Source organism: Hyaena hyaena, unplaced genomic scaffold, assembly GCF_003009895.1.
Source record: "Hyaena hyaena isolate Hyena2069 unplaced genomic scaffold, ASM300989v1 scaffold_204, whole genome shotgun sequence".
NCBI classification, from domain to species: Eukaryota; Metazoa; Chordata; class Mammalia; order Carnivora; family Hyaenidae; genus Hyaena; species Hyaena hyaena.
In genome coordinates, this window is record NW_024080837.1 from 568,910 (window position 1) to 593,789 (window position 24,880).

Below are 24,880 nucleotides of genomic sequence, written 5' to 3' on the forward strand. Positions count from 1 at the left end.
CATGTGACTGGTGAGCTGCTGGCTTCGGGACGGAGGGACAGGTCAGAGAGAAGGCAGCCAAGGTAAAGAGAAACAGATGAGAGATGGAAAGAGGGAGTCTGTCTCGAGTCACCTCCGTGGGGTGAGGGCAGCGATGTGTTGAGGAAAAACACATGATTAGGAGAAAAACAGATTAATGTTCACTCTTTACTAACTGCGATTTTGGGCAAATTAACTTCGTTGCTCAGTTTCTTCTACAATAGAGGGGATTTAATGACATTTACTTTATATAGGGTTGCTGTGTGGAATAAACGAATAAATTTATGTCAAGGACTTGCTTCAGGGTCTGACCCTCAGTGTTTGAGCAATAAAGTTTATCGTGTGAACGCAATGAAAGGAGACACACAAATACCTTCTGACATTTCAAAGGGCCATGAACACATAAGCAGTGTTCCTTTACCATATTAGTATCCCTTTTTCATAATGTACTAGAAGTCTGTGAAATATTCCAGAACCCTCTTCACTTAGAGTTTGGAGACTGGACCCCTCCTGAGTGTCAGGACACCTCCCACATTCCCTGATTGGTCAATGAGATTGGGTCAGGAGGTGAGGACAGGCAAACTTCGGGGTAGGGAAAACTCCCTAACCACTCGTCTCCACCATGGCTGGGACAAAGGCACTTCTGACACTAGAAAACTTCATTAATGGAAAGTTTGTACCTTGTGACTCATACATCGATTCTTATGATCCGTCCACGGGGGAAGTATACTGCAGGGTGCCCAACAGTGGAAAAGAAGAGGTGAGTGCATTCACTTAGAGAAAACTGAAATGTACCCCGTGTGCTGATGAATTACATGTCATTTTCTTTTCTAGGAACAACGGGAGTTGGGAAAAGGTGTCCTGTTGTTAAACATTAGCAGAAGGAAAATTTTCATTCTGGGAAGGTTTGCTTTGTAATTGGACTTCTAGGATGTAGGTTTTCCCTGCCATCCAAAAAGAGAGCCTTCTGAGGACACCTTTTGAAATGGCATAAAGTGCAGAGTATCCTCCACATTCTGAAAGTTTGTGCCATGACACTTTGCTTTTGGGAAAGAAGTACGTAAATATGGTACTGGCTCTTTTCATAAAAGTGAAAATCCTCTTTGGATTTCTTTTGGTTAGTGAAAACAGGTGCTAATGTAAAAGTGAATTAGGGTCATGTGAACTTTCAAAAGGGGCTACCTGGGATGCCTGGGTGGCTCAGTCAGTTAAGCCTCCAACCTCACGTCAGGCTGAGCTCACAGTTCGTGGGTTCGAGCCCCACATCGGGCTCTGTGCTGACAGCACGGAGCCTGTTTGGGATTCTCTCTCTCCCTCTTTCTCTGCCCTTCCCCCCCAATAAATAAATAAATAAACTTTAAAAATATTCTTTAAAAAGGGGGGATACCTATGCATGGAACAGAGCCCAGCTCTGTGCAGTAGCAAGTTATTAGCCTAGGCAGCTCAATACACAGCCCCATTTCTCAGACATTCCTTATTAGGTGTCTAGTAAAAGTATTACTTGTTAAGAATGATCAGTATTACTGTTTCCATTCGTCTACTAAGTGTTGCCTGAATTTGACACTATATTCATGGATTTCTAGAAAACTCGTTATTTCACTCAAAACAAACAGAAGTAAAATCCTATGGATTTACTTTAGGTTATCCTTTAATAATTTCTTATGTCTTTAAAATATCTAGGAAAGTAAAACTGATCATTTGAATAATGAAATGCAAACTCAAATTCCCATATAGTTTTGAATTTAAATTTAAAACCATCCGTTTTCTGACTCAAAGTGCTTAATGGCACACACATTAAAATTTTTTTTATTGATGTCACATTAATTTTACTTGAGAAATTTTGTAAAATGGTGGAGATACATTTGATTAGTTATAATTATTATATTGAGAATGTCAATTGTCTAGGGTGATCAATGTGGTTGATGTACATAATCTCATCTAATGCCTAATGGATTTTATTTTTTAAGGCACAAAGAACTAGATTATTTAAAATACAATTGTAACCTTCATATATAAATAAAGATATATAAATAAGCCTTCATCTATACTAAGCTATTTTATTTATTTCTTTTTTGTTAATAATATTTTAAATCTGTCTTACATTAAAAAAAAACCTTTAGACTTGTGGATTGAAGTTTGCAAATATTGGCTAATCTGTTGGTTAAACTGTAACCCACAATTTTGTTTGTTTCAAACGAACTGGGATAGACGTGGGAAACCCAGCCTTGTGTTTTCCGGTCCCCCTGGTCTCGAAGTGTTTTCCAAAATGAAGTTAAAAATGACAAATAGACAAATTCGGTTGAAATATTTTCTGCAGCTAATGGTTCATGCTTTTTCAGAAGACGGAATGCACTACGGAAGCACCTGGTAGTAGAGGATTTCCCTGCAAATATTCTCTCTGATCCCATAAGCCCCAGCTTTTTCTGACTTGAAAAGTATGGTCAACATACAAACTACATGCCCAGTTTCACATAAAGTCACTCACAGAAAGTGCTGCTTGTGTTGCCAACAGCCGTTCCCATTTATTGGGGTTGCTCTGTGCTCTGCCTTCACCAAGCCCTTTAACATGAATTACGCCCCGCCCCCCCATGAGTCGTAATGGCCTACAAATAAGACTTTATCATCATTCTGATTCCACAGACGACAGTGAGCTAACATTCTCATCTCTGCTGCTTAGATCAGTGGCCACACACACACACACACACACGCACTTGTGGCAATTACATGATAGCTTTGCAGTCAGCAGCACAGACTGGGGTCAGACCACCTAGCTTCGAAGACCAGTTGCATCACTTAGTATCTATGGTCTTGACTCAGAGCTGAACTTCCTTGTTCCTCAGTCACCTTCCCTGTGAAATGGGGATAAGAATAATACCCACCTTATAGTGTTGTTCTGAGGATGAAACAGACTGGTATACGTAAAGCCCTCAGTGTTCAGGACGTAGTAAACGCTTTCCTAGTATTAGCTTATGCTCCTGTTATAATAATATGTATTCTAGATTACATGGACGTCAGACAGCTTAGAAAATAGGACTGGACTTGAGTTTTCTGCATAGCAGAAAGCTTAGCCTTTACATTGACAACCCCGGAAGATGAGGTTTTGTGCTGACCGCAGCAGGTGGCCGCGTCTGGTGGAAAGCCTGGGTTTTTCCTTCATCCTGTCCGAGGGCCTTACTAGAGGCTCGGCTTTTGAAATGAAAATGCCATTTTTTCCAGAAACTTATAATTAAAATGAGAATCACTTTATCCTTTATTCAGCCCCGCTGAAAGTGACTCTGTTTGCATAAAGAAAACGAAGGAGGGGTGTACATCAGGTTTTGGGGGAGAAGGCCGTAGAATTGTCAGATCATGTGCAAAGAGGAAGATACCCGAGGTTGCCTGAAGTCTGTGGAAAAGGAGTCTGAGGCTGGGTCTGAGCCCAGGTGTAGAAGAAAGCTGTGAGTGGTTACAAAGTCTTGTCATGTGTGTGGGAGGGGAGAGGGGTGAGACACAGGCTACCCGGCTTGCTACCTCTGGAAGAGACATTGCTTAGACTTTGCTAGAAGTGGACAAAGGCAGCAGACGACCCGAAGACCCATTTTACTTTGCGCGAAATTGGCCTTGCCCATACCTTCCCATGTATATTTTTAGATTTGGCACCTAAACCAGGTCTGCAAACTATCTGTTCAAACACAGCTATCCTCCTCTCCAACAGAGGCCTCTTTCACTGGGCAGAGCCAGGCAAGGGCAGGGACTGTGGCCATGCCATAGAGGGCCAGCTGTGGTCTCGGGGGCCACAAAGATCTGGGTTTGAGTCCTAATGCCGCCACTTATTAGCTGTGTGACCTCTGCCAGTTTACATGAGCGCTCTGTGCCTCAGTTGCCTCATCTGTAAAATGGGCATAGCCATGGCCATAGCTTAGAAGTTTAAAACAGAGTTAGATGAAATAATTTGTGTGTGTAACATATTCCTTTATGAAAGGAAGTATAAAAATTATAATTTATAAAAATTTTATAAAAATTAGTAAATGGCTATTATGATTAGTCATTCTGAGTGGAAACAACAGCCCGCAGATATGATTTCAAACAAAATTTTAGACTTTATCAGATGTGTTGGAGCTGGATTAAAAGCTTAGAGATTCTACACATCGAGATGAGTTTCCTCTATGATAGTAAAAAAAAAGTGTATTTTGACATGAAAACATGCATCTATTAAAATTTAAATAGCTTTTATTTTTAATATTTATTTAATTTTGAGAGAGAGAGACAGAGCACAGGCAGAGAGGGACAGAGAGACAGAGAGAGAGAGAGAGAGAGAGACAGAATCTGAAGCAGGCTCCAGGCTCTGAGCTGTCAGCACAGAGCCCGACGTGGGGCTTGAACTCATGAACAGCAGGATCATGACCTGAGCCGAAGTCGGACGCTTAACCGACTGAGCCACCCAGGCGCCCCTCAAATACCTTCTTTTTAATTATCTGATTGCCACATCTGGATACCTTGGTCGAAATGGATCATTCTCTGTTTTTGGGGTGCCCATGATTCACGAGTCACATAAACACCACTTCGCAGGTAACTCAGCACTAGCAAGTGTTGAATATTTGAAATGAGGCAAAAAAAAAAAAAAATAGGCATGTGTGGAGCTGTGGTTTCTGGATTCTTCCAGAAGCAACATCCTCAAGGTAATGCTCTCCCTGTTGCTCTTCACAGATCGAAGCCGCAGTGGAGGCGGCCAGAGCAGCCTTTCCCGGCTGGTCGGCCCGCAGCGCCCAGGAGCGCTCACAGGTGCTGCACCGGCTGGCCGATCTGCTGGAAAAATCCCTGGAGGACCTGGCCCAGGCGGAATCCAGAGACCAAGGTGAGCGCAGCTGCCTGTTAGCAGTGCTTTATGGAAAGCGCGGTACACTTACTCAGATGCTGGCGATTCAGCCCCTCCTGGTTGGGCAGGTAACCTCTTGACGCTTAACCACACTGGATGGGACTCAGGGCACGTTCTTCCCATTAGGCTTCCTGCACCCATCAGGCTAGCCTGCACGATGCTTTCATGGCAGAGGTAGAGGTGGAAAGCAAAACCACCTGGGGTCTTGTATCTGGGCCACTTCTGCCCCATTCCGATGGCCAAAGCAAGTCAGAGCTGAGCCCAGGTTCTGGGGCAGGGGGGTAAATCCATCTTGTCCATTTGGTGGAAGGCACGGCAGAGATGCTTGGCAAAGGGCGCCGATACCAGGAGAGAGGAAGAGGAGGGCTGGTCATGCAACCCTCCACAGATTCTAGGCAGACCGTCTCAAAGCACAGGTAATTGAGGAGCAGTTACAGTCAAGCTGTTTAGAAAGAATCTGCTATGTCAGCATTCCACTCTCAACACAACGACCTAATTTTTAACTCCTTCCCAGAGGTGTGGATAATGGAGTGAATGTCCATAGATCCTTGCAGTGATGTCTGTTAGGAAAACCCAAGATCTTTTAAAATGATAGGCGTGCTGTACATCAGTTTAAAGTTAGGAAGAGGCCTGAGTCTCAGCCCTTAAGAAGAAGATGTTTCCCGCTGGTGCTCCTGACCTTGGGAGTCCCCCAGAATTGCCGAAGATAATAAAGAAACAGTCCGGGATCTCTTTTTGTTCAATCCAGGAGCTAGGCTCCTGGTGATGTGTGGATACAGCTGTCCTAACAGCCATCACTCCAACCACTTTGTAGCCTCCACAAATCATGGTGATTTTGAATCAAAGAGCTGATGTGAGCAGAGTGGTAGCATCTGACGAAGTCAGATGTTCAACCCCCCAAACAAAGATTACTGGACTCCGGTTTAAGCCTCCCGCCTCATCCTAAACATCGTACCCAGTTATTTCACAGCTTTAGGAAACCATGATCAGTCGCCCACGTAGTCAAGGGCTGGGGGCCGGGGCCGGGGCGGGGCACCAAGACTCCATGAGTGTGAGTTAGGACGCAGGTGTGATGGCGTCTCCACCACGCTGACAGCGCCTTCTGTGTTGACTTGCTCCAGGGAAAACCATCACGTTGGCAAGAACCATGGACGTTCCCCGGTCTGTGCAGAACTTCCGGTTCTTCGCCTCCTCCATCCTGCACCACACATCGGAGTGCACGCAGATGGACCACATGGGCTGCCTGCACTACACGGTGCGCACCCCCGTGGGCGTCGGTAGGTGCTGCTCAGGGGAAGCCCGCAGGGGGAGGGTGCTGGGCAGGCCCGTCGCACTCACCTAAGGGGGCAGACCCAGAAAAAGGAAAGAGCTGATTTCTTCTACTTGAGCCGAAAATTAACTGGCCTCGAAAATCTATTTCGAGGTTATTTTCTTTGTGTCAAATTCCCCACTTATTCTAAAAACATTGTTCTTGGGGGAATTACCAGGAAAAGAATAATACTGAGAAGAAATTCGCATACAAAGATTTCCTCCCCCTCCCCCCCCCCCATACAACTAAAAAAATGTTTCTTTCCAGAGAGTCTTGTAGTTAAGAGCATGGATTTTGGGTATGTGCAAGGCCAGTTTCTTTTCTTTTCTTTTCTTTTTTTTTTTTATATATATTTTTATTTATTTCTAGGAGAGAGAGAGAGAGAGACAGCGTGAGCAGGGGAGGGTCAGAGAGAGAGGGAGACACAGAATAAGAAAAAGGCTCCAGGCTCAGAGCTGGCAGTCAGCACAGAGCCCGACGCGGGGCTCGAACCCACGAACCGCGAGATCATGACCCAAGCGAAAGTCGGACGTTTAACTGACTAAGCCACCCAGGTGCCCCATGCAAGGCCAGTTTCATAACATTTGTATACTTCAAAATTCTTATCTGAAAAACTGGAAGAATGGTTTAGTTTTATATTTGTATATTTTAATGTAGATTAAATCAATTAGTAAGTGTAGGACACTTAGAACAGTTCCAGATAAATATGAGCCTTGACTGAATTAGCTGCTTCCGGCTTTCTTTTAGAGGACATATAAGTATGAGCAATGTCTCAAAATATCCACTAGATGTCACTGTTCCTCCGAGGGAAAAAACCCACCAACCTCCTATACTAACTTTATGAAAGGATAAAAGAAAATAAGTTAAAAAGAAAGAAAATGAGACATTTTACCACTTTGATTATTTGAACCCTTTGGAAATCATATTTTGAAGGCATTTAGAAAAAGCTCAAACCTTCCTCTAAGAAGTATGGTGATATATAATGCTGAAAAACTATTGTTATCCCCTAAAACATTTTCCAATGAGAAATATAATAACATAAATTGTATGTTCACTTTCACAGCACAGGTTTGAGGGAAGAGTATAAAATAAGATGAATCCATTTACTTATTCATAAGGTAGATTGTATGTGTGTGTGTGTGTGTGTGTGTGTGTGTGTGTGTGTTATGGTTATAAGCCTACACATGGTTTTAGCATCGCATGGAAACAAATTCTAGATGCTGGTTCTATTACCTGTTCCACAATCCTATCTGCTCCTGATACAGGTGAGAACTGAGAGAGAATGTTTTGTTAAAAAATCCCCTAGCTAGCCAAAATGGATTTCACAGTCTATGCATCAAAATTCATTGGCTTTACTAATAGGAGGGCCCCACAGGGCAGACTCATTACTGATTTGCTCTTATTTTACAAATAATTCTAAAAAGCTAGAGATTTTATGTCTTAATCCACAACAGATTAGAAACAGTGATGGAAAAGCTTAAAAGAAATAATAGCTAGACAGTTTGACAATGAAGGAGAGTTTAAAAAAAATGTAAACATTGGTCTATAAATCTCAAAACTTATCACAATTGGAACTGTTTAGTGACAGGTGACAGCCTCTTTTTCCTAGAACTTATACTGCTGTTGTTCATAAATACAATTGTTCTGACATCAAGAAAAGAGTAAATTGTATAGATGTATAGTTTTAAGAGGCACGGTTGCATATAACACATTTTAGAATTCTTTTCCCAAAGTTGGCTACAAATAGCAAAATTTGGGATTTTTAGAAGAGTCAGCTTAACTTTTATGCAGGAGGGAGGCGCTTCACATTAATAAAGCAAGTTGGGCCAGTCTGCTTCGAGGGGCATGCCGTCGCTGGGGGTGCTTCTGGTCTCTTCTAGCTGGTCTGATCAGCCCCTGGAATTTGCCACTCTACTTGCTGACCTGGAAGGTGGCTCCAGCCATTGCTGCCGGCAACACTGTGATAGCTAAGCCTAGCGAGCTGACGTCAGTGACTGCCTGGATGATGTGCAAACTCCTGGAGACAGCAGGTAATTAGCTGTGGATTGGCTTTGGGGCTGCAAGTTTTGTGGGCTGCAGCCATCTCCGTGTCACTGACATTTGACACTTATTTTGGATAGAAATCCGCACAGAGCAAAATCGATTCCATTGACATCTTTGCTTTTTGTCTCTCTGATCCTTTTCCGAGAAATCCCCTTCATCACGCTGCTTCCTCTCTTTGTCCCTGTCCATGCTGCTGCGGCTGCCGTCAAACCCTTCGGCCAGCAGGGGGGTGGGCTGGCAGTACAATGACTTGTGCAGTCTGGGAGCCTGGAGCCCCAGCGGGCTGGAAGAGCCCAATCACATCCGACAGCAGCCACCTCCAGAGTGTTTTCAATGGTCAGTTTAAATCTTATGTTGGACTATATGTCAACCTTGATGAAAAAAGGGAGGATTTTTCTGTACGGTTATAGAGTAACTGTGCGAAATAGCCCATTTTCAAGAGATTTGAATATATATCCCTCAGTTTTCCCAGCATTTGAGGAAGCTGATATAATATAGTTCCTTGTCCTCTTTTTATTTTTAACTGTTTATTTCTTTTTGAGATAAAGAGAGAGAGAGAGAGAGAGAGAGAATACAAGTGCAGGAGGGATAGAGAGAGAGGAAGACCCAGAATCCCAAGCAGGCTCCAGGCTCTGAGCTGTCAGCAGAGAGTCAGACATGGGTCTTGAACTCATGAACTGTTAGATCGTGACCTGAGCTAAAATCTGACACTCAACCAACTGAGCCACCCAGGCCCCCCTCCTTGTCCCCTTTTTGTCAACAGTGTAATGGCCACATTCAAGGTATGTTCCTGCTTACATCCTGGGGTAACATTTGGAGGGTAGCCGTTGGGGGCCCCAGCTTGTAACCCATAGGAAAGCTCCTCGCTATTAAGTCCCTCAGCTCAGGTCTCCATACATAATCTGGGCTGGGATGATGGGGTGGGGAGGGGCGGTGGTGGAAAACAGGCTGTCTTTCAGTCTGTCAGTCTCTGCTCATAGCTCCCCCATATCTGCAAAGTAGGTGGTTAGAAAGAGCCCATCCCTCCCTCTTCTGGATATTTCATCGTTCCAAGCAAAAACGTACATATTGGCTTCTAAGAAAGTCGAGCCAGTTCTTGACTCAGGATTTAGATGGCAGGTTAAACTGTGGCCTCATGACCCGAATCCAGCTACCCATTTCCCTTGTATTGAGCAGAGGAATGAAGCCCTCCAGCCTCGGTCTTTGGGATGACATTTATGGATGTCCTAGGCTTCTGGAAGGTATATGATAGGAAGATGGCTACCTCTCTCACATCCCACATGTTATTCCTTTCTTACATGAGGGATCACGTTCCAATGGCATTCTTTGCAAAACGAAGTGCTTAATGTCTGCAGAGGTCCAAGGCATTTCTTCCCTGCCTTTTCACCAGAGTGGACAGAAGTGGGACCTAGGCTCTGCTGTGATCCATGTTGGGGAGGGGACTCGTGGAGGGGGAATGGGCCACAGAGCTGTGTTCCTGGAACCATTCTCTCTTGAAGCCAACCACATCTTGGTGTAGGATGATTCCTTTCCCTGAGCACTCTCCCCTTCTATACACCCACAACTTGGTGTGCATGAGAGTTTTTTGTATCCATATATTTGCACAGCATTGATCTTATTCCTTGTGAACAAATAAGCTGATTATACCAAGGTGGTTCTTCTCTCCTTCCTAGCCTGGGCTGGTTTTGCTAAATTTTCCTCCTTTGGCCAACACTGAGAGCATAAGGCTCAAATATCACCTATTAAAAAAATTACTTTGTGGGGGGGAGGCACAAACTGGGGAAATGGGCAGAAGGAGAGAAAGAGAGAATCTTAAACAGACTCCACGTGCAGCATGGAGCCCAACTCAGAGCTCGATCCCATGACCCTGGAATCATGACTTGAGCCTAAATCAAGAGTTGGATGCTTAACCGACTGAGCCACCCAGGCATGCTCCCCTCATATTGCACCTATCTTAAGCCCTCAGTTTCTCCACTGAGACTGACACTGTGTAAGAGACACTTTTAATGGTGTAAGAAAAAGAGGGCTGAAATGACCTGCTGGTGCATCCTTGATATTTAAAGAGCCAGTCCTCTAGTCCTGGGCCTTCAAACTGACTTGACAGATAACCTTCCTGTGAAGTGAAATCATTTCAAAAAGCATACACCAAGTAACTCTTTGAAAGTCCTAGAATATTAGGGGCGCCTGGGTGGCTTAGTCGGTTAAGCGTCCGACTTTCACTTAGGTCATGATCTCGCGGTTCGTGGGTTCGAGCCCCGCATCGGGCTCTGTGCTGACTGCCAGCTCAGAGCCTGGAGCCTGTTTCAGTCTGTGACTCCCTCTCTCTCTGACCCTCCCCTGCTCATGCTGTCTCTCTCTCTCTCTCTCCTAGAAATAAATAAAACATTAAAAAAAAAAAAAAAAAAGAAAGTCCTAGAATATTGGCTTCTTCTTGCGGCACCAAATGTTTGCCCTCATTCTTGGAGTGTCTACTAAAAGAGGATTTCTGGTGCTTCCTATTTTTGTTCTCCCACATCCTCACATGGGAGGGACTTTGTGCCCTTTCTTGTCACCTATTGAACTATTATTTGCCAACTTGTGTGCCTTCTTCCTTTGATAACTAGAGTATCTTAAAGATAGAGGGCAGATGTCTCTAGAAAAATTTCATTACATTACTGTCTCTATCAAATGGCAAATTGGTACCGAGAAATAATGGCCAGTAGGTAGCTCTAAACATCTTAATGCCAGAGCTCAAGGAAATGTAAAGTGTTAATGCCACTGCATAGAAGACAATTGGCCTGTTGAAAATAGCTCATTTTCCTGGGGTGATAAGTATGTGGTGTTTCTAAGTTTTCTTCACTCTTCATTAAAATTCTGTTGTAAACATTAGGAGTGACTTGATCCATTTTTGCCTTCAGGATTCATAAAGCCGGACAACAGTCTACCTTCTCTTGTCCCCAAACTCCAATCAGAAAATATTGGGCAGGGATGCCTGGGTAGCTCAGTCAGTTAAGCATCGGAATTCAGTTCAGGTCATGATTTCACGCGTTCATGGGTTTGAGCCCCGCATCGGACTCTGTGTTGACAGCTCAGAGCCTGGATCCTGCTTCGCATTCCGTGTCCCTCTCTCTCTGTCCCTTCTCAGCTCATGCTCTCTTGTCTCTCACTCAAAATAAATAAACATTTCAAAAGAAAAAAAAAGAAAATATCTGGCAAATATTCGCATGCCCAATAATTGATGGAGATTCAAGACTCCTTCTTTCAAATGGTGGGGAACCTGTCCTTGTTTCTCTCTCATCAACCAACCGTGGGGGGTCCCCTCTTCTGAGCCTCTTCTTTGCTGCAACACAGGGCTCAGCTGCGTACACATGGTGTCTGACCCTGGGCCTGCCCTCTGAGGCAGTGACCTGTGATCCAGGACTGAGCCAAGCGAGGTTTCAATAAGTATGCACATGAATGTAAAGGTGGGACCATTAGAGGTGACACTTTGTCAGATACCACTTTGATTCTTCACACCTGTCACTGAGGCTCACCTCATTGGGGCCTTGTTTGTCCCCTCAGGTGATCAGGCTAAGGCTCTGGCTCTATGGGAGGGTGTTCTGGATGATAATGGATCATCAATGAGAACTTATTATTTATGCTTTAAAAGCATATTCTTGAAGACATGGTTTTAACCCAATAGAGCATGTTTCTATTAAGGAGAGGATGGCCAGCCTGGACAGAAAAAGATCCTAGGAGCAAGGAAGTAGTTCAAAAACCTTACACGTTGGAGGTTTTCTGCATCTATTGCACTTCAAGGCTGAAGAAATATAGACAATAAATTCAGCCACCTCCAAGCAAACCCTAAGAGCTTCCTGGACACAACACAATTGCACACAGATTTTCTTTCTGGACACTTAAAGTCTTCTAAAATCAAGAACCATTTCTGATTTGTATAATGTACACTAGTTACTTGTTCATTCATCCACTTAACTATTTATTAATCTTCTACACAGGGTTTTGTCTCATAGTGGTTGCTGTTTAATCCCACTTTGCCTCAGTTTGGCTGAGGTGAGGATATTAACCCTACCTGCATCATCAGTTGTTGGGAGATTGGAAGGGTGTAAATCACTTACAGCAATGACTGACCCAGCATGAATGTGAGCATTTATAGTATTGATCTATATGGCAAACCAGGCCATGGTGCAGAGAATGACAGACACCATTTCTGCCCTTAGTGTACCTTCCAGTGCTGGATAGGTAATAAACAACTAAAGCCATAAACACATTAAAAAAATACATGCAAATGTAGGAAGGTAGGGTCTCATGATAGAAAGATTGGGGTACCTGTTTTGGGGAGTTCTTGGTACTTTAAGTCAGTCCAAGAGTGTAATGGTATGTCCATATTATGAGACACAGGACTTTAACTCAATACCCACCTTCCTGGAGGAGCCTCCCTTCCATCCCTGGGCCAAGATAGTCAATCTCTTCTTGCATCTACTTAACATTTTCATACTGAGTTGTGACTTCTGGATGCCCAACTAGGAGCAGGGCTTTTCTACCATAGGGGGCTTGACTTGCCTGAGGATATCTCTGTGTCCTCGGCCTCTGATGCCAAGTCAATATTATGGAATGAATTAATTAGAATGTTCTCATATTCAGGGTGCCTGTGTGGCTCAGTCAGTTAGGCGTCCAGCTCTTGATTTCAGTTCAGGTCAAGATTTCACAGTCTGTGAGATCAAGCCCTGCATCGGGTTCTGTACTGACAGTGCAGAGACTGCTTGGGATTCTCTCTCTCTCTCTCTCTCTCTCTCCTCTCTCTCTGCCTCTCCCTATACTGGCTGGCTCTCTCTCTCTCTCAAAATAAATAAATAAACATCAAAAAAGAGGAAGAGAATGTTCTACGCTTCATTTTTCTAAGGCAAAGCACATGGAGCTTTGTTATTAAACTAGAGACAGCCATAGACATTTTCTCCCACCCATTCAAGCTACTGGACTTTCAAGGAGAATCTCTGTGTTACCCAAGTTCTCAACACACTGAGAAGAATCATTGTAACTGTTACTGTTTCCTATTCAGGTGTTCCACCAGGTGTGGTAAATATTGTGTTTGGGACGGGGCCCAGGGTAGGTGAGGCCCTAGTGTCCCATCCAGAGGTACCCCTCATTTCCTTCACGGGGAGCCAGCCCACAGCCGAGCGGATCACTCAGCTGAGTGCTCCCCACTGCAAGAAGCTCTCTCTGGAGCTGGGGGGCAAGAATCCCGCCATCATCTTTGAGGATGCCAACCTGGAGGAGTGCATTCCGACAACCGTCAAGTCCAGCTTTGCCAACCAGGTGTGTCCTCTAGGTTGGTTGGTTTGTTTTATATTGTTTTGTTTTGTTGTTTTTGTTTGTTTGTTTGTTTTTAAACTCTGTGACCTTGTCAGACTGTATCTGTTTCATCACAAGGCAAAGCCAGGAATGAGCAAGTCAATCTGGTGCTATTTCAGCAAAAGGAGATTGTTACGTTGTGTTATTCTACTGACTGTCTGTTTTATCTCAATGTCCATCTGTGCTCTTGTAGAATCACAGCTTCTGTTCAGCAAGCTCCTCTTCCTGAGTCACACCACTTTTGTCAGGTACCAGCCATGGGCAAAATGATTGATTTTTTGCTTCTCCAAGCTTTTCCATCCTTTGATTCATAGAGTCACCCCATTCTTTTCTTGCTGTGTCGATGTCCTATCTGCAGTGAACCTTTGCTCCCCACAAAGCATCCTAAATGCAGCACACCCTTAGAGATAAATGCCTGAGCCAGCCTGGAGCATGTTTCTTGTGTTGGAGTCATGGATGTCATGGAGTGGTGGCAGGTTTGCATCTCCTGAAATTCTGTAAATTAGAGAGAGTGGTTTGATCATGTATCTCTCTCTATACCTCTATATACATATAGATCTGTATCTATAGGGTTTTTCTGGATGAACAGACTTAAATTTTACATGTTAGAGAATAGACTTGCAATTTTATGATACAGCTGTTTTAATCATTAGAATATACAAGAATCAGAAGGAACAATGAAATCAAGCATTTGGGTGACTTAGTGACAACAACAGGGCAGGGGAACAAACTGTGGACTGAGAAATAGTTGAGAAAGCGTTAGGTAGACTCTGCATGATGGCAAATGCACTCTGAGTGCACAGATGGACTGTAGCTTCTTGGCCACCAGATTTGTGCAAGAATGTAAAATTGCTCAGACAGCCTTCCTCTTGGGGGGTATTTAAAAATTTTTTTTTCTTTTCATAGTTTATTGTCAAGTTGGTTTCCATATAACTCCCTGTGGTCATCCCAACAAATGCCTTCCTCCATGGCCATCACCCCCCTTCCCCTCGCCCCCACCACCATCAGCTTGGGGGTATTTTAAATGTCAGTGGGAAAGAGGACATGAACTCAACTGGTAATTCAAGACAACAAATAGACTTTAGGCAAAATAGAGGCGCTGATTTATTTTTCCTTAGCTGAGAGAGGAGTCCCACATAGTAGACACTTCCTCCTCAGCTGAACACAACGGGCTCCTTTGAAACATCTCCGTAGTGTACACTCTCCTTTGGAGCAAGGCACACTCACGTTCAGACACACTGTGGGACTCAGAAGAAACGAACGTGGACTTCAACATCACTCATACTGAAGTTGAAACTTCCTGTGCCTGGGGGCCTTGGGCTTGTGTTTATTCAAAACTCATTTCCTAATTATAAACTGGGAAAGCTAATACACCACAGAATTATTATGAGGAAAGCATCCACCACACAGTGGGTGCTCAATAACTAAGATCTTCCTTTTCTCATTTCCTCTAAAGTCATACCACTAGAGATGCTGGTATCACCTATGCTTTCCTGGCACTGAGTAGTCAGGAAAACCCTGATTGGTTAACCCTTCAAATCTCTTTACCACACCCTCCCTCTGCACATGGCAGGGGGCATTTGTGGTGGGAGATTTCCCAAGCCAGATATGCAGATGGTTCTAACTGTGATTCTGGCTTGCAGAGACAGTTTATTGCTCCCAAACAGTGAGTATTTAATTTGGACAATGCATCTGTGCATAGCTATCAAGGTAATTAGGAACATTCTATTGTTAGGATTGTTGTGACGATCAAATGTAAATGTGACGAAAATAGTCGTTAATGCACATGTGTCCTTGTCAAACACACGTAATGCTTTGCTATGTCTAGAATGGGGTTTGTAAATGATTGCATGTTATATCCGAGTGATAGTAAGGATGACTTTTCATTCAGGCACCTGTTAGCACCTCAGCCCAGAATGCTCAGTACCTCTACTGGGGTGTCTATTAGGCACCTTAGTATTTTTTTAAAAATTTTTTCATGTTTTATTTGTTTCTGAGAGAGAGAGAGAGAGGCAGCCTGAGCAGGGGAGGGTCAGAGAGAGAGGGAGATACAGAAAGTGAAGCAGGCTCCAGGCTCTGAGCTAGCTGTCAGCACAGAGCCCGATGCGGGGCTCAAACCCACAAACCGTGAGGTCATGACCTGAGCTGAAGTCGGACGCTTAACCGACTGAGCCACCCAGGCGCCCCTAGGCACCTTAGTCTTAACCTGTGCAAAGCAGAACTTTGGATTTCCCTCTCTCCTTTCCCTGCAGTGTTGATTTTCTACTGCCTTGGGCCCGCCTTCCCAAGGAAGAGCACTACAATCTTCTCTGTGACTCCATAAAAAACCTGGGGGGGAGGGGGTGGCGCCTGGGTGGCTCAGTCGGTTAAGTGTCCGACTTCGGCTCAGGTCATGATCTCACAGCCTGTGGGTTCGACCCCCACGTCAGGCTCTGTGCTGACAGCTAGCTCAGAGCCTGGAGCCTGTTTCAGATTCTGCGTCTCCCTCTCTCTCTGACCCTCCCCTGCTCATGCTGTTTCTCTCCCTCTCAGAAATAAATAAAAAACATAAAAAAAAAACCTGGGGGACACGCTTGTTCTTACCCATCCTTTTCCTTCCATCTCAATAATCCATCAACCAGTCTCGTTGCTTCAGTTATTTTTATTGATTGATTGATTGATTGATTGATTTTTGAGAGAGAGACAGAGTGTGAATGGGGGAGGGACAGAGAGAGAGGGAGACACAGAATCTGAAGCAGACTCCAGGCTCTGAGCTGTCAGCACAGAGCCCCACATGGAGCTCGAATTCGTGAACCAAGACATCATGACCTGAGCTGAAGTTGGACGCTTAACCAACTGAGGCACCCAGGTGCCCCTCAATTATTAAGATATACCCTGAAACCCATCCATTCTGCAGAGCATCTATGCCAGTTTCCTTGCACTTTTGGGGTCCCGTGTCCCTCTGCGAGTCTGGGGACATCAGTGGATGCCTGCCACTTCTCTCATGTCCACTGGGCCTGAGCTATGTCCACTTATCTGGACTTCTGGAACACTCTCTTAAAACTACTCCGATCCCGCTCGCATTCCCTTCCATTCTACTCCCCACACAGCTGCCGGATCCTTTCATGGCGTGAACCTCATCCCACCATCCTGCTGCTTAAAGGCTTCTGCGTTCTTTTCATGATGCCGGGAACCAGGTGCAAGGTCCTTGTGAGCCTGTGAGACTGTGCGCGCTACCGCCTTGCTCCTCACCTCCTGCCCTCGTTTCCTACCCTCCCCGACCCCATTTCTGCCTGCACTCCCGCTCAGCCCCGCTCACACTCGCCGTCTTGCCTTGTCGCACACCACACCACTGCAAGCTGGCTCCTCTAGCCAGCAGCCCCTCTACACTTGCTGCTGGAACCGCCTTCCTCCCCATCCAGCCCAGCCAGCTCCTTCACACCAGTTGAGTGTGAATTCAAATACCCTCTCTTCACAAGGGCCTTTTAGGACTCCCTCTACTAAAAGGGAGTAAAAGAGCTGTACTTTCCCATTAATTTCTATTCCTAGCCTCTGCTGGATTGTCTTGTATTGCTTTGGTCATGATCTGAAATGATGTTACCGATTGAGCTCATTTACTTGTGCCTGTCTTCCCCACAAGACTGTGTGCTCCCCATGGAGGGGCTCTGTCTGGCTTAGCACATGCCTAGACCAGTGCCTGGCAACTAGCAAGGGCTCACAAGTACAGGGTGACCTGTCCATGAAGGAGTGTGGCTTGTCATTGTCCTCACATGTCATTCTTGGCAGGGTGAAATCTGCCTCTGTACCAGCAGAATCTTTGTCCAGAGGAGCATCTACAGTGAATTTTTGAAGAAGTTTGTAGAAGCTACCAGAATGTGGAAAGTTGGCATTCCCTCCGATCCATTGGCCAGCATGGGAGCTCTGATAAGTAAAGCTCATTTGGAAAAAGTAAGTACATCTGTGCAATGGAAGTTTGGGGAAAAGCTCAGTGCAGGACACAGCACACATCCATGCTTTGAAATGTTGTTAATTATGACCTTATTAAAATTCCTGATCTGTATAAGAAATGGTCTCTGGATACAGAGTCCACAAATATTAGATATGAACACAAATGTAGTCCAGGTTAAAGCAGCATCTACACAGGATGAATCAATCTGAGAAGTCAGCATGGAGACAGCATCAAGAGTGAGGAAGACAATGGGATGCCTGGGTGGCTCAGTCGGTTAAGCATCCAGCTTTGGCTTAGGTCATGATCTCACAGTTCATGGGTTCGAGCCCCTGCATCAGGCTCTGTGTGCTGACAGCTCAGAGCCTGGAGTCTGCTTCAGATTCTGTGGGTCTCCCTCTCTCTCTGTCCCTCCCCCACTCACACTCTGTCTCTGTCTCTCAAAAATGAATAAATGTTAACAATTTTTAAAAAAATTTTTTTAATGTTTTATTTATTTCTAGGAGAGAGAGAGAGAGACAGCGTGAGCAGGGGAGGGTCAGAGAGAGAGAGGGAGTCACAGACTCTGAAACAGGCTCCAGGCTCTGAGCCGGCAGTCAGCACAGAGCCCGACGCGGGGCTCGAACCCACGAACCGCGAGATCATGACCTAAGCGAAAGTCAGATGCTTAACTGACTAAGCCACCCAGGCGCCCCAACAAATTTTTAAAAAAAGAATGAGGAAGACGAATTTCAGAACATAAGGGTCACTAATAAGAATGATGTAGACTAAGGAGGAGTTTCCATAGATAAAAGTTCCCAGGGGAAAGGATTCTGCCTCTGGCCACAGCTGATGGAATTCTGGAAGTGCCAGCATCCATGATCCAAAATTAGGTGGTCCTTAGTTGGTAAGGTGAGTGGTGCTCCATGTGGGAGAAGCCATCGATGCTCTTTGGGTGGTTTGTGGAATTTAGGTCTTTAATGTTATTTTAATTTATTACCTGATATGACTCCCAAAAGAAGTCATAGAATTTTGGAGCTAGAGGACTTCTTTTCAGCTGTGGTGACTGAGGCCCACCAAGGAAAATATGCCCCCATCAGTTAGCCTGTGAGGGACAGGGCCTTTACTTGAGTTTCTAGAAATCTTTGACATTGCACAGATGTGGCTGATGTACTGCCGTTTTTTTTTTTTGTTTTTTTTTTTTTTATTTTTTTATTTTTTTTATGTTTTTTTTATTTATTTCTAGTAGAGAGAGAGAGACAGCGTGAGCAGGGGAGGGTCAGAGAGAGAGGGAATCACAGACTGAAACAGGCTCCAGGCTCCAAGCTGGCAGTCAGCACAGAGCCCGACGCGGGGCTCGAACCCACGAACCGCGAGATCATGACCTAAGCGAAAGTCGGACGCTTAACCGACTAAGCCACCCAGGCGCCCCTGTACTGCCGTTTTTAACTTTGACTTTTTGCAGTATTGTGAAACAGAGATGCTCATAGTGGAAGGTGTAGTAGCTTGAGCGTCTCTTCTTCTATTTTCTCTAGTGAAAAAGGAAGTAGGGTGAGGAGAGGAGAGGGTATGAAATGGTCCCACAGGACATTGGGAGAGATGCCAATGGTCTCTAACATTGTAGCCACAGAAGCTGTGGACCAAGGCCAAGAATCCTAATCTAAACCATATGGGATGTCTAATTTTTTTTTAAGACTTGAAACACTGGCTAGGTTTGAGGCCCAGTATGGCTGCCCGGAGATGCTATCTTCTATGAAACCAAATTATGCCAGAAGGACAAGTATTTATTTAACATGTCAATTAGATTTCATTTTCTTACTGTCATTTCCACGTAGTTACTGAAGTTCCATGAGAAACTCTGAAAATGGCAAAGTGTATAGTTACCAGTTTTCCCTGACCACATTCAAACATAGCACATATTTATCTTTCAAACAGATGTTTTTAACACTCCTGAATATTTTTACCATCATAAATGTTTTCTATCTCAGTCCAATAACTAAGGAAAAAATAAGCTTTCTATTTTTTGAATAACTTAAGATTTATAGAAAAATCTCGAAGTGAGGGCAGATAGTTTCTATATCTACTCACACAGCTTTCCTTTTTTGTTACCGTCTACATGACCACGCTGCAACTGTCCACACCAAGAAGCCAACATTAGCCCGTTACCGTTAACCAAGCTGCAGACTTTTCAGTCGACTTCTCTTGATTTTCTCCTCGATCCTTAGAGAAAATAATTTCTCAGCCACTTTTTGTATTAAAATAAAATACAGGTAATTACTTTGCACTCACCTCAGAAAGCTCCATGGCCCTACTGCTTTTAAGGAGAAAGATTTTGCACACAGAGTTAAAAAATTTTAAAATAGGGGCGCCTGAGGAGGCTCAGTTAAGCATCCAACTTTGGCTCAGGTCATGATCTCTCAGTTCATGGGTTCGAGCCCCGCATCGGGCACTGTGCTGACAGCTCAGAGCCTGGAGCCTGCTTGGGATTTTGTGTCTCCCTCTCTTTCTCTGCCTCTTCTCTGCTCATGCTCTCTCTCTATCTCAAAAGTAAACATTAAAAAAAATTTTTAAATAGCTTTTTATTGTTGGCCAAGTTATTTTATTTTGATTTTTCTAGGGAAGCACACTAAAGATGTTATTCCCATTACCCCACCACATATCAACCTGCTGCTATCTATGGAGTCTCTCTTGTTTGTGGTCTTCCATATCAGACCCCTCCTACCTAGCACAGAGCGCCCCTCAGGTGGGCTTGCGTGTCCTCCCCATGCGAAGCCTCAGGGCAATCCTGCGGGGGCTCAGACAGTTCCCAGACATCTGCCATCAAGGCTGCTCCACCCAGAGCAAGTGTGCCCAGATGCAAGGAATCACAGCATCCCTCTCTGAGTCTCTACCAGGTGGACCCCTGATGGGTGCTTTTGCATCATTGCTTGTGAGAAGGCCTTGAGTAATCTCTGCCCTTGATCGGGAGCTAATGGAAGTAGCTAGGGAAGTGTGAATGTGGCCTTTCCAGTGGGCCTCTTTTCAGTTCAGCATGCCAAACCCTCTGGGATCGAAGAGGCGGCAGACATGTCCCATTGGGGGTGGGAAGGGCATCTATCCTCGCTTCTCACCAGAAAGCCTGGGGCGGGGGGGGCTGTGTGCTAAGGATGGTCTGGCTCCCATCTTTGTATTCCACTTCTCTTCTGTAGCTTGTCTATGTCTTCTCTGAATCAAATTAGCCCTGCAACGTCTGGGGTCTTTACGTCCATCTTATTTCTAGGTGGCTGTCGCTATAGATGGCGATTCAGGGACAGAAGAATCCAGTTAGAATATGTTGAGGTTGTTCTATAACAGCAAAGGACTCAGAACTCACAGATACACAGCCTGCTCCTGAGTGGGTGTGTCACTTGCCAGGTTCCCAGAGACCCAGGGGATGCACAGGTGACTGCAGGCCACTGTCCTCGAAGAGTGAAGAAAAGGCTCCCTCTGCCTATTGCACGGGGTTGCTTTTTGTTTTTACTTTTGTTTTTCTTTTCACCCCCTCGAATTCTTTTCCACTTGACTGTCTGGAGAATTTGGTTGTATGCCAGTCTCCCCAAAGATGCAGGTAATTGGAGATGGAATTTTTTGGGTGTTGACAGTGAGGCTGGAGGAAGGGCAGGGGACGTTTGCAGGTGCGTCCCCAATAGGGCCAGGCTTTAGGGCTAACAAAGGTCCACTTTGGCAGTTTGCTGTTTTCTTTTGTCAGCTTAAAAGCATCTGACATGCAGAGTGGGAGCATCCGTGAAGTCTCCTAGCTAGTAAGCATCAGATCGTGTGTTACCCCATCTCCTTCTCCACCAACATAGCAGCTGGCATTCATCAGACTTACTGCTTACCAGGCGTCATGCTAAATATTTCATATACTTCATTTCATAGATCTAATCTGGGAATGGTAATCTATTTTTCAGAGGGGAAACCGAGGCACAGAACATTTAAAATCTCTCCCCGAGTAAGTGGAAGCCGTGGGATTCGAACACTTGGGCTCCCCAGCTCACCTGTCTGACCTCTGTGCTCTGATTTTATGTGCAAAGCTACAAAGTACTAACTATGCTCTGCTCTCGAAAAAGTTTTATAATAATATTTTATTACATTTTATGGCTTATTACCAGTCACAAGGTTGTTCTCTTTTTTCAGATTTTACTGAAAATCTCAGTTCCTGAGTCTAGTATAGATAGTCTATCATCCAGTGATACTCTCTCCAGAAAATAAATTTGGTTTAGTGTGAGTCATGTTATACATAAAGTATTTTGAAAAGTTCACAATTTGAAAACTGACTCTGGCCTTCACATTTTATTAGCCAAGAGCCTCTAAGAGATAATTATGAAATCCTGTGTAGAGGAGACAGTCTAAAGCCAGGACACTCTGAGTTTGAATCACTGAAGGAAGTTCTGGTCCTGTGACCAGCAGAGGCCTCTGGAGGTCTTTGCCTCAACTTCTGCTGTTCACACAGGATGCTGCCTTTGGCATGTTTTTATTAATCTGGGTGGGTTGTTTCAAGAGGAACAAGAGAATAGGGGAAAGAGAAGTCCAGACCTCATTTCGTCTCCACCCGCAAACTAGCCGAGGGCTTTTCAGGAAGATCATTGAGATCACTGCTCAGGCTGGGGAAACTATGTAGCAGTCTAGAATGGAAAGCTGTTCCAAATGTTCTTTTTTTGAAAGTGTTTGACTTGATAGCTTAATAAGTGTTCCATAAACTAGAGCGAAATGAATAATAAAACAACATTACCTTTTTAGCTTTACAGAGCAAACACGTAGCACTACATTGAGTATAGTTCGACAATGTAGTACTGATCTAATACAGGGGCAGAATGCTCAGATAGATAAGTGATAAATAAGAATCTAAAGTATGATTTCAATGTCCCCAGCCTTTGATGTATTGCTTACTGCTGTTCTACACTTTTAATTTGGGGGATCGCTTCTCTACTGCCCCTATGCCTAGAATACCGTTCAGGCGTAGGATAATGTTGTGACCACAATGACATTTGCATATATAAACATACATATCATTTTATAATGAGTCATTTCTACAACCATTATTAATAAACATCTGTCATTGTCTCCGAGTCACTGGATTTACTTATTACATAATCTATTTCCCATTATAGTTAGCTATACTTTATTACCTAGATAGATTGTCAGAATATAATCAGTAATGAGACTAGAAATTAGAAATTATTTGTTCTGGAAGCCTAGCTATTGAAAGGCATCTGGCCTTTAATGAAATCTTATACACCATTCAACTTCCCATATTCTGTAATGGACATAGCCCCTCCTCAAAGTCAGCATTTTGTATAATTAACTACTGAATATACCTGAGTATGAATTCTGGCTTTCCTGTTTATTAATTGCATGACCCATCTACCCTTTCTGAGGCTCAATTTTATCATCAACAAATAGAAGATAATAATACATAGCTAATAGAGTTTTGAAAGAATTAAGTGAGAATCTGAAAAGCACTTATCCATGTGCCTGGCACTTAGACATTAAATAAATGACTCCTCTCCTCTAACATATGAGGGCTGAATGCCCAGATGATGGTCAGAACAATTTTGCCCTCAGGCTTAGCAGCTGAGCAGTAAGATAATAAACTTTAGAGTTCTTAGCAATGACCTTATACATATTACCTAGATGATTCAGAAATAGTGGATTTTCTGCTGTTTTGTGTAGCAAAGCTGCTTGTGTACCACCAAATGGTAAGGTGTTGCTAATCATGGTTTTTACCCACTTAGGTCAGAAGTTACATCAAGAAAGCCCGTGCTGAAGGGGCCCGGATTCTGTGTGGTGAGGGCGTGGATACACTGAATCTCCCTGCCAGGAATCAAGCAGGATATTTTATGCTTCCCACAGTGATAACAGACATTAAGGATGAATCCTGCTGCATGAAGGAAGAGATATTTGGTCCCGTGACATGTGTCGTCCCCTTTGATAGTGAGGAGGAAGTGATTCAAAGAGCTAATAACGTTAAATACGGGCTGGCAGCCACAGTGTGGTCAAGCAACGTGGGCCGTGTCCACCGAGTGGCTAAGAAGCTGCAGTCAGGCTTGGTCTGGACCAACTGCTGGCTCATCAGAGAGCTGAACCTCCCTTTCGGCGGGATGAAGAGTTCTGGGATAGGTAGAGAGGGAGCCAAAGACTCTTACGAATTTTTCACTGAAATAAAAACAATCACCATTAAACACTGACCTTGGCCAATGGAGAAGCTGTCAGGGTCAATGCTCGGCTGCAGGGAACCAGTCCTGAAGGGCGCGGAGCAGATGCACCAGCATAAGTTCTAGCCTCTTCTTGACTTAGTCGGTTTTCTCCACCTTATCCTCAGTGGTTAGTATTTTTACCTGCTGTTGAAGAGATGCTGTCTGTTTTCACTGTGGAGTCAAAGAAGAGAAGACTTCTGAACAGGAAGGCACAAAAAGGGAGACAAGTAATTGTCAAGTTCCTTCTATGTTGTATCTTCACTGTATTTTTTTTTTCATTGTTTTGATTGGATTCTTGGGAATTTAAAGACAATCATTTTTTTTCGCTTCTTTTTTTTTTAATTTGAGAGAGAGAGAGAGAGAGAATGAGCACAAGTGGGGGAGAGGGCCAGAGGGAGAGAGAGAAAGAGAGAATCTTAAACGGGTTCCATGTTTACCACAACCTTGTGCAGGTCTCAATCCTATGGCCCTGGGGTCATGACTTGAGCTGAAATCAAAAGTCAGATGCTCAGCCAATGAGCCACCCAGGCACCAATATTGATACTGATGATGCCAACGTCGATGATAAACATAATATGGAACTTGTCTGAGCAGACCTATATGGGAGGTCCCACTAAATACATCTATACAAGGACAAAGAAAAATAACATAACAACTACTTTGGGAGGAAGCTTGAAACAAGACGAGGAAATAGTTCGATCCATTTCTACTGTGGAGTCTAATCAATTACAGTTCTTCATGTATGTATCTCATGAGACTTACAACCTACTAATCCTGAAAGAATAAATGTGAAGCAATTTTAGTAGCCAGTATGGCATATATTTTCTTCTTGACTTGGCCTCTATTCTTCCCATCCTCTTAGGGGTATTATATTACTCTATACAAAGTAATCAAGGTATTTCTAGTGCCTTTTCTCCTGATCCCCTAATGATCAGAGGGGAAAACAGGTTTACAGAGATTAAAGCAGCATGCTCAAGGTCATACAAATGGTATGGGGCAGAGGGAGGATTTGAACCCAGGGCTGTCAGTCTCTAAAGCCATGATCTCTGACCATCTCACACTTGTCTTGGGTTCTGCTCCAGAAGCAGCCACGTAGTTATGGCTCATGGACTACATCGTGTTGTGTCTCCTTTCCATGCCTCCCTCCCTCTGCCCCTCCCCCACTCAGCCACACGATCCAGGAACTCCAGCGCAGCCCTTCCCACACT

At 44.3% G+C, this 24,880-nt stretch overlaps 1 protein-coding gene across 3 annotated transcripts; it reads left to right on the forward strand.

Annotated features, from left to right (window-relative positions):
- The first annotated feature begins 640 nt into the window (after window positions 1-640).
- ALDH8A1 (aldehyde dehydrogenase 8 family member A1) lies at window positions 641-24,040 on the forward strand. Of its 3 annotated transcripts, XM_039242053.1 has the most exons (7): window positions 641-778; window positions 4,705-4,852; window positions 5,995-6,150; window positions 8,063-8,212; window positions 13,261-13,517; window positions 17,319-17,480; window positions 23,211-24,040. In XM_039242053.1, exons 1-7 carry the CDS (start codon window positions 641-643, stop codon window positions 23,661-23,663), a joined length of 1,464 nt encoding a protein of 487 aa, XP_039097984.1. In that variant the 3' UTR covers window positions 23,664-24,040. The 3 variants fall into 3 exon arrangements, with proteins under 3 accessions (XP_039097984.1, XP_039097987.1, XP_039097985.1); XM_039242056.1 differs by lacking the exon at window positions 17,319-17,480; XM_039242054.1 differs by lacking the exon at window positions 8,063-8,212.
- The last annotated feature ends 840 nt before the right edge of the window (window positions 24,041-24,880 follow it).